The sequence below is a fragment of the Petromyzon marinus genome, chromosome 28 (genome assembly GCF_048934315.1).
Source record: "Petromyzon marinus isolate PM22_M1 ecotype Great Lakes invasive population chromosome 28, UKy_Petmar_22M1.pri1.0, whole genome shotgun sequence".
Classification (NCBI taxonomy): Eukaryota; Metazoa; Chordata; class Hyperoartia; order Petromyzontiformes; family Petromyzontidae; genus Petromyzon; species Petromyzon marinus.
The window spans coordinates 2405899-2419186 of NC_133694.1; the positions used below are offsets into that span (position 1 = coordinate 2405899).

The window sequence follows — 13288 nt, forward strand, 5'->3', positions numbered from 1 at the left end:
AATATGTTTAATATGGGAGGGTGTCAACCCAGCCCATCATCGCTCCAGGGGTCGATAAGTCGAGTTATGAGGCTAGTGTTAATATCGTTGTTACCGTCTTCTCGGGATTGTAAGACGCACTTTCCTACCCCACACGCTCACGCCTCCTCCTGCATTTTGATTTTTAAAAAAGGTTGTGGCTCGTGGTCGTTTTTTCCCCGTCATTCTGTCCTTTCAACGATGACCGTGACGGAGCGGGCGTAACTCATCACGGGGCCCTGGCTGCTGAAGCAGAGCTGCCCGTGACTGCTGCCCGTGGCTGCCCAGTGACTGCCCGTGACGACACGGCGTTACCGAGTCCCCGCGGAGTGAAGGCGCGCGCTGAGACACTCTAGTAGCGCTACTCGAGTTACTCGAGACGGCGGTGCACCGAGGAAGACCACGCTTGAGATTTGGCTACACAGTACGTGTACTGGCTATAAATAGATTTGCGCAGTTCAATTTCGTCTCCGTGTGGCTGATTGTTGACGGAGAGCAAATGTCATTTTACATTGAGCTTGAGACGGATGATTGAGTCAGGAGTGGTGTATTGCTCCTTCATATAGATCTCTGAGTCTAACGGTTTCTATACGAGTCTATGGTTTTGTATGTGACCCTGTAGATCTGTGTCTCTATGCGAGTTTAGTTCTGTGTGACCCTGCGGGTCTCTATGCGAGTCTATGGTTCTGTATGTGGAACTATGGATCTATGCGAGTCTGTGGGTCTCAGTGTGAATCTACGGATCTGTCTTCTTCCTTGCACGGCCAGATGTTCATGTAGAGCTACAGCTGTGATTCTACAACGCGGTGGTTCACGAGCGGAATAATCGCATCGGGAGTAGCAGAGTGGCGCTGCGCCGCCGCCGCGATGATGCCTCCTCCTTCCTCTCCGTCGAGTCGTCGCTGTTCGTTCCACGGGTTCCGTCCTGGGAGAGTCATTGGCCGAGGTGATAATATTGACGATGAAAGGGGAAAGTGCACGCTCCTCGCATCAACATTTCATAACTTAGAGATAACTTGAGAGAGAGAGAGAGAGTCTGAATGCACCTTTGACTCTGGTCACCCAAAACAGACCAGGGCACCAGGTATTAAACTGAGGCGGAGTCGACCTAGAGGAGGGAGGCCCTGGCACTGGTCCAAATAATCGCATTTTGTGTCGTCGCCGGGTTCGTAGCGCGGCGCGCTAACCACTGCGCCACCGCTCCCCACACACACGTGGAACCCGACTCGCCGTGTTGTTGCGTGATTAATAACAGCAGACTCGGGAGTTTCACATCTGACTGCACAGGTTTCATTCAACAAGGAGCTCATCACGACCACCGTAGCCAACAAAAATAAATCACGCGAGCGGCCAAACGTGAAATTGCATGGGGGGGAGGGAGGGAGAAAAGTGCAACACTTTGCGTGTGGAGAGAGAATCTTAATTAGTTTTTATACAATAGCAATCAATAACGATAATATTAACATCAATATAAAATAATAATAATTTACGGACCTTTGTTAAACCACTGCTGAAGAAAGGACTCACCCCCCACACCACCCCCCCCCAATGTCGTGTCAGTCATGGGGGGTGGGGGGGTGGAGGGGGGTGGAGGGGGGGGGGTGACCATACTTCACCGCGCTGGTCAGTGTGGCCTGGTGATGTGAGTGGGGGGGCGGGGCCGTTACATCACTCGCCAACTTGATGTTAGCCGCGGTCGGGAGTCGAACTTGGCTGGCAAAGGGTTAATGGTGTGACGCAGTGCGGCTGTCCACACTGGGCCACCCGCTTACACCCCATTCATCCAGCAGTGGAGAGATCAAGGGCTGTGTTTTTTTTCACGTTTTAATATCTCGTTAAAATTAAATTGTACTGTATTACACACACCTCATACGCAAATATATACACAAAGACAAAGAGGCCCGCCCACCCCGTATAGCCTTTATAGACTACAGGGGACAAGTGCTGTTAGCGAGCACCTATGAAGGCCGGAACATCTCCACCCTTGCCCGGCCTTCCTTCCTTCGTCTCCCCAGTGCCGGTGGTGGACGCATCGCACCAGGTACTCATTTACGGCTGAGTCAACCCTATGGGAGACACCCGGGCGAGATCGGTTTTTTTTCGGATCTCTCGCATGCCACGGATGTTGGCCGTCTTCGAAAAATTGGAACTCACGCCGCCCGACCCGGGTTCGTGGCGAAGTGCGCTAACCACTGCGCCACCACTCCCCACTCATACACTCACGCACATGTACACACACACACACATGCAGACATGCACTAACATCAATATACCCACACGCACACACTTGACTAGGGGATAGATATTAGGGCGCACCTCTTCATCGATTACAATCAATGTTTCTCGATTCTTAAACGCTGTGTTCCCTTGTGTCGATGTGACCTCGCTCCCAGCCAGCAGAGGCTGCTACGTTCACGGCGTTTTAAAACGAATCGATTACCAATCACCTGCAAATTACAATTCATGGGAACTAACTTAGGGGAAAGTTATGTGGGTGTAGGGGGAGAGAAAAAAGACAAAGATCCCCCATATGGACTTTGACAGACTGTAGGAGCAAGTGCTGTGAGCGAGCACCTATGAACGCTGGCACGGCACACGAGGGGGTGGGTGGGTGGTCAGCACCATGCCTGGCTGCCTTTGTCTCCCCGGTGCTGACGCTCTTACACATCGCACCAGGCACTAATTTAACGCTGAGCTGACCTAGGAGAGTGGCCAGGACCGGTTCAGATAATCGTCACCGGTGTCGGCTGTGAGCGAGAATCGAACTCGGGTCGCCGGGTTTGTAGCGCAGCGCGCTAACCGCTCCGCCACCGGTCCCCATCCCGGACACACACACACGCACTCACACTGTTTTTCAGTAATAATATTAATAATACTGTAGCCATAACGACGATAATAAATAAGCAACTTAGTCAAACGGAACTGTCGTAAAATAAGTCAGACGCGGCGTTAAAGCGATATTAATATGAATAACAATTATCCGCAATCGAAGTTTAAGTTATTATCGAATTCACGTAATTCCCCCCCACCCCCTCCCCACGTCTCCATACAGCGAGACGTGAATTACCCACGCGACAACCGTCAACAGGAACCAATCGCAGAGCGCCCGCTTAGTAAACACATTGCCAGCAATAATCACCTTTGTTTTGGTATCTCCACGTACAACAAATACAAATTGTGAGCATTTTTGTTGTTGTTGTTGAAATTATCCACGGGGGATCGGCGTGAGCGCCTCCACCCAACACCAAGGGGCTCTTGGACCGCGGGTTTCATCTCCGTTCTGGAGATCATCAGCGGAGTCGCTTTTGGTGGCCGATTCAGGCCACCTGGGGGGGGTCTTCAATGGTGGCCGGAAGATGGGCAGCACGTGGGTTTTCGCGAAGCCGTTTGTTCGGCAAATTATTATTTTTGGTGATGCTGCCACTGCTGCTGCGTGGGCAGCTGTGCACAACGCACAAATAAAAAAAACATTTAAAAAAACACATTCGTCAATAATGACACCCACGTTGTGGCCGTCAAATATTTGCCACAAATTTGAGAGTTGCCCGCAGACGACTCGATCGGAACGACCAACACGGCCAATCGCTGCCCCCCCCCCTCCAACCTCTTAGGGACTATCCATTTAGTATGTACGCATGGAGGGGTGAGGGGATTAACCAAAACGCGCACGCTTGCGTATGGGGGGGTCTACTGACAATGTACGTACGCATAGGAAACGCGGGGGGGAGGGGGTGAAGCCTCAATAATAATTATTTGTCTACAGTGGCCTTCAAATGAGTTAGACAGTCCGGCGGTGGACTATCTGTTCGCTTAAACACGTTAATATGATTAATCCTTGATCGTTTCTGCGTGGGTTAAATATCGTCCGTTCTATAGGATTCGGGGGGTGCGTCAAGCGAACGTACGCAGGTGGGTGGTGTAAAAAGTCCGCGTGCGTACAGGGAGGGGGGGGGTCAAGTTTTGACAAATTTTTGCGTACCTACGAAATGGATGGCCTCCTACGGGCAGACTGAAATGCCCCCATGTCACCTCGAACCCTCCTCTCACACACGGTCACTGAAACACTCATTTCTTTAGATCCGCTTCTCGTGCGTGACGTTTGATTTGTCCCCCCCACCCCGCACCTCCGATTAGCACGGTTGGCTACGTACGGTGCGAAAGATGTTCAACATAGGTACATACGCGCATGGTCGATCCAATGTAAAGTTGACGCTTGAGACAGTCTTTAACCGGGTGATATTGGTAGGATAATATTGGTAGGAAAATATTGGTAGGATAACTCCCTCCATAGGGGAGGTACTATTGGTAGAATAACTCCCTCCATAGAGGGGGTGATCCTACCAATATCATCCTACCAATATCACTCTCTATGGAAGGGGTTATCCTACCAATATTATCCTGTCAAAATTATCCTACCAATATCACCCTTTATGGAAGGGGGGTTAGTGAGGACACTTCGAACCAACAACACCATCTGGTAAAGCCAGCAGTGAACACACTCGGTTCGCAATCCTGGCTCCGTTGATGAACTCCAGAAAGGCCAAACCCGGCTTCGGGGCGTGGCGATTTGAACCGAGACCCCGCGAGGTCGTGACTCTGGGGACAGATTAAATAAAGGAGGCAAATTCTCAACCTCATTACGGTTGCCTGCGTCGAAATAGGACCCATTTTATGCAGAGGTCATTGCCTATGTCCATCTGACAGTTCACCAGCATTATCGGTTCAAGTGGTGTACCGACTCTGCTGATGAGACACCGCGCGTCGAAACCAGTCCAGCACAGATTTGTTGTTTGTCGTTGCTCGAATATGAACCAACTACTGCCGAATGTGTGCGCTCCCAGAAGGCCGTGCGGTTGACGGGAAGTGTAAACAATAGGGAAATAAGACAAAACAGTCACTTTCGTTATTTATCCCCCCCCAAAAAAATTGTCCACCACAGCGCTGCGCGGAAGCTTTGCCAGTTCGGTGTTGTACAGTACTCCATGTCATTACCCCAACTCCCTTCGTAGCCCGAAGCCTGGGCCCCTCCGGCCTGTGTGGCCCGGCGCAGTTGCACCGCCTTCGCACCCGACGACAACAACAACTTGAGATACGCCACTGCCGATAGCCTCACACAAGACGGAGCCTGTACACAGACGAACACAGGTACTCGTGGAGTCACCCAGAGACCCACAGATTCGTATGAGGATCCACAGACTCACTTCATACGAGAGTCCCATAGACAGTGGCATGGGCCGTGGTGTACAGGGTGGTCCCGATGTCTTTGTGACCCCCATTTAATTCGCTAAAACTTAATATTTTTTTGTATACCAATGGGTGTGTAATGTAATGTAAGCAATATAAAATGCAATACAAATGTTAGGGGTCAATTAATTGGGGGGGGGGGGGTCACAAGACATCTGGACCACTCGGTCCTGTACGATTTCCTCCTCCCCTCTTCGTAGCCTCGCGCCCGGGGCTCCTCAGACCCCTGCGTGGTCTCCGGGCCCCCCCCCCCAGACCCCGTGGTGCCTTCCCCAAACCACGTGGTGCCCAACCCACACCACGTGCCAGTCGCCCCACACGCACCACGCTCTGCGAGGACGACACCACTTCGTCTCAAGCCCCCAATTGTTCACCACCGCCTCCTCCCTCTCAAGTAGAGCTCCCCCCCCCACACGATCTACCTCTGTAGATGTAACCCCATCATCCAAATTTCTTCCTTTCACGAAATTCGACAAGCAAAGATGCCACGTCTCTTCTCAGTGCATCTCGTACAGCACCATTTCGTTCCATTGGCTCTCTCTCTCTGTCGCACGCTGTGAGAGTTTGCACACCAATTACACTTCTCTTTTTATACTTCACATAAACGCAAGAGCAGCAAGTACGGTGCAGGATACGTGGCCAGGAATTTGCAGCGGGAGGTAATTGCTCTGTAGGTGCGATCTACCCCGTACCACCCCACCTCCCCCTCTCCACGTGCGAGGGTTCTGTATGGTTCAGGGCTCGTGTCGTGACGAGGATTATAAAGTGCTCTCGATCGGCCACCAGACCCGGTCGGCATCCACGATGGATTCGCATTGTTCGGTTAACAAACACTCGTTCGGTTAACAAACACTCGGTTGACAAACACTCGTTTTCCCTCCACCGTCGATTTTCGGGCCCCAAATGTGATCTCGACGGCTGTCGACATACATCAGCTAAAGCCTCCCGTGTTTAATCACGTGACTTTGTGTATGTGCGGCCCCCGACACTCCGAATCCCTCCCCTATCATCTATATACCGATCACTCTCAGCTCAAGCCTCTCGTGTTTAATCACGTGACTCGCGTGTGGCCACCCCCACTCTGAACCCCTCCCCCCCCTCTGCCGCCCACTGTGAAAACAGACCCCGCTCCTCTGTGCAGCTCACTTCTGAGCTCGCTCCTTCCTCTCGTCTCCTCCTCTCCCATCGTCACCTCACGCTCATCCCCCACAAACATCTTGGCCCCGTCATTGCTTCTCCCCCCACCCTCCCTCACCTCGTCGAATTCGGTCAACAAAACCTCAATATGTCGAGAGCCGCAACGCACGTGGTGAATAGGAGACGGCACCTAATGAGTAACGTCAAACCACACCATCCGTCACCACTCTTTCAAGAAGAACAAACGCGCCAATTCGTAACGTCGCACTGCATATTACCGATGGCCTTTTAGACGTTCGCCGTTTATCGAAAATAAAATGTGCCTAGTTTTTGTTGTTGTTAAACTTTGCAATTATAGTGCCGGGAAGCACGAAGCAGCGGCTCCGTAGCCGCAGGTTGGCGACGACCCCTTGGTCTAGAGAGATGGCGTGGTTGATGACATCACCGGCAAGTCCCACAGGTTGACGATGACCCCTTGGTCTAGAGAGATGACGTGGTTGATGACATCACCGGCAAGTCCCGCAGGTTGACGACGACCGCTTGGTCTAGAGAGATGGCGTAGTTGATGACATCACCGGCAAGTCCCGCAGGTTGACGACGACCCCTTGGTCTAGAGAGATGGCGTGGTTGATGACATCACCGGCAAGTCCCACAGGTTGACGACGACCCCTTGGTCTAGAGAGATGGCGTGGTTGATGACATCACCGGCAAGTCCCGCAGGTTGACGACGACCCCTTGATCTAGAGAGATGGCGTGGTTGATGACATCACCGGCAAGTCCCGCAGGTTGACGACGACCCCTTGATCTAGAGAGATGGCGTGGTTGATGACATCACCGGCAAGTCCCACAGGTTGACGACGACCCCTTGGTCTAGAGAGATGACGTGGTTGATGACATCACCGGCAAGTCCCACAGGTTGACGACGACCCCTTGGTCGAGAGAGATGGTGTGGTTGATGATATCACCGGCAAGTCCCACAATCTTCATCACCATCATCATCACTTTCACCATCATCATCACTTTCACCATCATCTACCAGAATAACAATATGATCATCACTATAGTCTATAACCATCATCAATAATCATCATCACTATCGTCTATGACATCATCAAAAGTCACGACGATCATCATCAACACCATCCTCATCGCAATTATCTCCATCACCATAATCAATATAATCCTGATCCCTTTCATCATAATTACCACCACCACCACCATCTGTTTCCATCACCATTTTCATCTTATCCCTTATCTCTATAACCATTAACCACCTCAATATAAGCATCGTTATAGCCACCATCACGACTTTAGTGGATTAGTTCCCCACACCCACATGGGCACGGTACTGCTTCTTTAGAACCTTACGTAGCCTACCGTGCTAATCGGTGGTGCCTTTATCCACAAAAAACCCAGTTGCACGTACACCATCGCGTATATACTGCAGTTATTGAAACCATAATGCAGGTTTTTGGGTTAGATCGCGTAAATATATAAATGTCGTTAAACCCGCCACCCCCCCGACACAGCCAATTAGTAAGGTTTGTCACGTGAACAGAACGGGCCAATTTGTTACTAGTGTAGTGGGTGTCACTACACTAGTACAGCACACCGGTGTGTTGGAGAGCAAAGCCACAACATTTATAATCTGAGTACGACGTTTCACCAGTAATTACAACTAGCTTCAACAGTCGACAGCCGGATTTGTGGAGAAATCTTCCTGTTTCGTTCCTTAAATAGAGGGGTAGATGCGATGACGTCACTCGTGTGCTCTTCTTGCGCGAAGTGGGAGGGGGGAATATAAATGACTATGGGATACCATTGCCGTTTGTGTTAATTATATGGTAATCACCGTGCATAGTAGGCATGTGTAGTGGAGTAGGAAGGTGCGTAGTACAAACAGCGTGATTACAGGATCACACAGACAGTACGGGTTATCTTGGGTCAGCCTGTAGCCAAGGCGAATACAGTGCAGGTTATATTGGGGCAATTAAGCTGGGAGAGCCGTGGACGGCTGTGATTGGTTGGAGCTGTTGCCAGGGCTAGAGTGGCGCCTAAAGGTCTGGAGGAGAAACAGGTGGAGGTCACGCGGAGTGCCGTTGGGACGCGGACTAAAATGAGAGCGGGGATAAATTGGGGGGTCGGCAATTGGAGCGGGAGAGTTGGAGTTTGGAGAGCTTGGAGACGGAGGTGGTTGAAGTTGGGGAAGCTTGGAGTGAACAGCGGGGAATTGAAGTTGAAGTCAACAGCGGGGAATTGAAGAGTGGAGAGCTTGGAGAGAGCGTAGTGATAGCGGAGCTGAAGACGAGAATAGCCAGCAGTGGAGAGAGCATAGTGACGGTGATAGCGGTGAACAGAGACGAAGCAGTTAGCAGTGGAGTGAGCATAGTGACGGTGATAGCGGTGAACAAAGACGAAGTTGTTAGCAGTGGAGAGAGCATAGCGACGGTGATAGCGGAGAGCGGAGACGAAGAAGTTAGCGGCAGAGTAAGCGAAGTAATCGTGGGGAGTGGAGAGACAAAGGGGGCGAGCGAGTCGAGTGAAGCACGGCGAGTGAGCCGTGGCGACCAGGACACTGTGGAATGTGGAGGACATGCTGAGAGTTGTAAATAAAGCGGTGTTCGGAGAAAGACAAAAGTTGTCCGAGTGAAATTGAACACTACACATGCGCATTAGACAAGCCCATTATTCTTGTACCTGGTGGCGTGTTTAACGACACATTCATATATCTACGCGATCAAAACCTGTACCATGGATATTGGTCGCGAAAGCTTACGAGTTATTGAAACGTTGGTTAATACACCACCTTACACGCCCTCTGTATGGACAACACGTGGGGCCTTGTGGCTGCCTGTCTACCCTGTGGGCATGTTTCTTTGCATCTACCAGTCTCCAGGTGTGCGTCCACCCACCTTTGTGTATCTACCTGTGTCTGTATCCACCTGTGTCCAGGTACGTGTTCATCCGTGTGGGGAGCGGTGGTGAAGCGGTTAGCGCGCCTGCGTTGCAAAGGAGGCCGCGCGTGGTGCTGCCCACTCACCGCCCCGTGTGCTATGCCAGCCCTTCACAGGTGCTCGCAACAGCACTTGCCCCAAATCTGTTCGAGGCTACATGGATGATCTCTGCTGCTTTTTGTCTGTGTGTGTTGGTTTGTGTGAGCGTGTGCTACATCAAAAAAGAGCCTGGTTAAGAAAGAGGTTGTGTTCATGGACAGACTGGCTTATTGCCGCAGGAATGTGGAAGGGAGAGACGATGATGACTTTAGACGAAAAAAAACACTTTAAACAGAGTGATTCAACGATTGGGTTGGTGGATCGCACAAAGATGAGAGGCCCGAATCGGCAGGTGATGACGATGTCTGATGAACATGCCTCTCGCAGCAAACGTGCGTTGGAGGTGCCTATAGCAAGCAGTGGGTAAGTTCAGCAAGTAGGTTTGAGTGCTCCCCCCCTCCTCCGTCCGTGTTGGGTTTTCTCTGGGCGTTTCAGTTTTCCTCGACCACGCACACACACACGCACGTGCACACACACGCACACACGCGTGGAGGCGCGTGACCGTATTCCATAAAGAGGACTCGGCTCCATGTCCCACGTGGGGAGCTGAGATTCAGAGAGTGAGGGGGCCGCCCCCCCACCCAAACTGGTATGCTGAACGGCGAGCAAAAAAAATATCGAAACGTGCGAATCCGGCTCGGGGCCCCAGCAGAGCCAGGGATGCGGGTATATGAAGGTCTACGAAGGTCTACGAAGGTCCACGAAGGACGTGCTCATTTTGCGCCATGTCTATCGGCACGCTACGAGGTCACACGCGTGTCGTACGCATGTGTTGCGGAGCGGCGTCAGCGGCGCGGCACGCCTCGGCACGACTCGGCTTTTGCAGTGGGAAAAATAAACCCGGGCCGGCCCTTTACGAGCCGTGCCGGGGCTGACTTGGCCCCGGCGGGAAAGGGCGAACGAGTGTCGAGACTCGGCGAGCCTTTCTCGGTGGAAAAACACAGAGACGTTGAGAGAGAGACGTCGCGTCAAGCGCGGCTCGCAAAACGCGGGGCCAGTGGGGGGCCACGCTTCCTAAACGAATGCGTTTAGTTTGTTGTCCTTCCCCCCGCACCCCCGGTGAACAACGGTTGTCTACGCGTGGTGCGAAAGGAGTTCAACGTACACACACGTACATGAAGCGGCTTTTTTCCGCGTCCGAACGAATTCAGGCGGTTTGGCGAAACCGCTTTGGCTAAAACCAATAGCTTAAAAAAAAAACGAGAACGAATCCTGCTTTAATTTTAGAAGCGTTTCAACGTCTGGAAATTGCCGCCCGTCAATCGCGGTCCCCGTTTTTTTTATTAATTTAATTATTAAGTGCAGGTAAAAAACACCGGTCGACTGCAAATGGTTTCATCCCCTCTTCATTCATTCACGAGCAAGTTTAAAGGATTTACGGTTGGGATATAAGTGACGTTCATATTTCGTGTTCAGAAGGTCTTCAAGAGTAAAATATTTTTTGTAATGTGTGTAAGTGGTATGGTTTTGAAGGTCCATTATAAAAACAATGTGGGATGGAAAGGAACCGCCAAATGCGTTGTGGCGTGCGGGAGGTTCACCGACTCGGGAGACACGACGTAGGATTTGTGACGGAAGCTGAGAGGTAAAACGAGGCGGGTCTCACAAGCCACCGGGTGCACATGAAGAATCATCATCAACAACAACGACAGTAACGGGAACAACAACAACAACGACGACGACAAAGTTAATAAATAACGAGTTTAAACGGCGCGGACGGATAACGGTGGAAGTGTCGCGAGCACGGTCTGGAACCCCCCCCCTGGAACCCCCCCTCTCCCCGAGCCGGACGCCATCGTGAGCCTCGTGCGGTCGGTCGGTGGTGGTGGTGGGGGGGTGATGAGGGTTTGGTGGTTGTTGGGTGAGGGGGTGAGGCGTGGGGGAGCGGAAGGGGCGGGCGGGCGGGCGTCTAGCCGTCGTCGATCTGCAGTGCGATAAACTCCTGGATGCATTTGCGGTACTGCTGCTCGGTGGGGCTGCTGCTGGGGTAGTGGCCCGGGTGCGAGTAGAAGCCCTCCGACTCGCGCATCTCCTCATTCATGCGCGCCAGACGCAGCCTGCACGCGGGGGGACACGCACACACGCGCGCGTTCGCACGGGCAGGACACACGAGGGAGCAAGGGTAAACACACGGGTAAACACAGAAATAAGCACGGACTCGTATGCACTAGTGTCCCCTTTTCCTTGTCTCCCCGCGTCCCCGTTGCTCTGTGCGTCTCCAGCTCCATGTGTCCCCCGCGTGTCCCCACGTGTCTCTGTGTCCCCCCCCCGCGTGTCTCTGTGTCCCCCCCCCCGCGTCCCCACGTGTCCCCCCGTGTCTCCCCGCCTCCCTGTGTCTCACAGCGTGACGATGTCGGCGTTGGCCGCCTGCACTGCGATGCTGAGTGGGTCCATGCCGCCCTCGTCCACCGCGTTCTGATTGGCTCCCCGCTTCAGGAAGAGGCACACCTGCCTGCGGGTGGGAGGAGGACACGGGGAGGGCACATGGGGGGGGGGGCGGAGGGGGCACAGGGCGGCAGGGGGCGGTAGGGGGGATCAGGGAGGGCTTGGCGTGGCTTGTGTGGTGCGTATGGTAAGTGTGGAGAGCTCACCCGGTGTACCGCAGCTGTATGGCGTGGTGGGTGTAGTGTATGTGGTGAGTGTGGTGTTTTCGGTGAGTGTGGTGAGTGGGGTGTATGTGGTGAGTGTGATGGATGCGGTGTGTGTGGTGAGTGGGGTGTATGTGCTGATTTGGCACAGTAGGGGGCACAGGTGGTGCATCAGCCAGTCATATCGGTCAGGGAACCCATGGCACCTGGGTCTGTCCCATGACCTCCTGCAAGCGGGCGTTAGACACTTCACGTGGCCTTAGCGTGCACAAAGCCTGGCACAAGCACTGGGGTGATGTCGCCACCACTTAGTGGTAAATGGCGGTTGTTGTTTTTGTATGTGGTGAGTGTGATGGATGCGGTGTGTGTGGTGAGTGCGGTGAGTGCGGTGAGCTCACCCGGTGTAGCCCAGCTGATTGGCATGGTGAGTGGGGTGTATGTGGTGAGTGTGATGGATGCGGTGTGTGTGGTGTATGTGGTGAGTGTGATGGATGCGGTTTGTGTGGTGAGTGCAGGTGGGCTCATCCGGTGTAGCCCAGCTGCGTGGCGTGGTGAGTGGGGTGTATGTGGTGAGTGTGATGGATGCGTTGTGTGTGGTGAGTGCGGTGAGTGCGGTGAGCTCACCCGGTGTAGCCCAGCTGAGTGGCGTGGTGAGTGGGGTGTATGTGGTGAGTGTGATGGATGTGGTGTGTGGTGAGTGCGGTGGGCTCACCCGGTGTAGCCCAGCTGAGTGGCGTGGTGAGTGGGGTGTATGTGGTGAGTGTGATGGATGCGGTGTGTGTGGTGAGTGCGGCGGGCTCACCCGGTGTAGCCCAGCTGCGTGGCGTGGTGCAGGGGGCTGCGATCCCGCGCGTCCCGCAGGTTCACGTCGGCTCCGTTCTGCAGGAGGAACTCGCACGCCACCAGCGAGCCCTGCATCACATGCGCACAAAGACAAAGGTCCCCTATGTAGCCTGCGCACGTCTGTCGGAGCAAGTGCTGTTCATAAGCGCTTAACGAAGACCGTCACGGCACACCGGAGCGTGGGTGCGGCCAGCACCGCACTCCGGCCATCTGTGGTGCTGTGCGATTTTTACACGTGGCACCACCAGGCACTCAATTAAGGCTGAGTCGATCTAGGGGTAGGCCCAGAAGCCGTTCACATGGCATCGGCCACTGATGTTGGGCGTGAGCGTGAATGGAACTCGGGTCGCCGGGCTTGTAGCGAAGCGCGCCAACCACTGCACCGCCGCTCCCCGCCCACACACG

At 53.3% G+C, this 13288-nt stretch overlaps 1 protein-coding gene across 5 annotated transcripts in view; it reads right to left on the minus strand.

Moving 5' to 3' along the window:
- Positions 1-1285: 1285 nt before the first annotated feature.
- Positions 1286-13288, minus strand: part of LOC116946886 (arf-GAP with coiled-coil, ANK repeat and PH domain-containing protein 3-like) — an 85356-nt gene continuing 73353 nt past the window's right edge. For all 5 annotated transcript variants that reach the window (XM_032962129.2, XM_032962127.2, XM_032962131.2 and 2 more), the window contains 3 exons: positions 12843-12952; positions 11794-11904; positions 1286-11509 (listed from right to left, as the gene is read on the minus strand). In XM_032962129.2, coding sequence (XP_032818020.2) covers positions 11362-11509; positions 11794-11904; positions 12843-12952 — 369 coding nt within the window. In that variant the 3' untranslated portion in view covers positions 1286-11361. The remainder of the gene's footprint in view (positions 11510-11793; positions 11905-12842; positions 12953-13288) is intronic.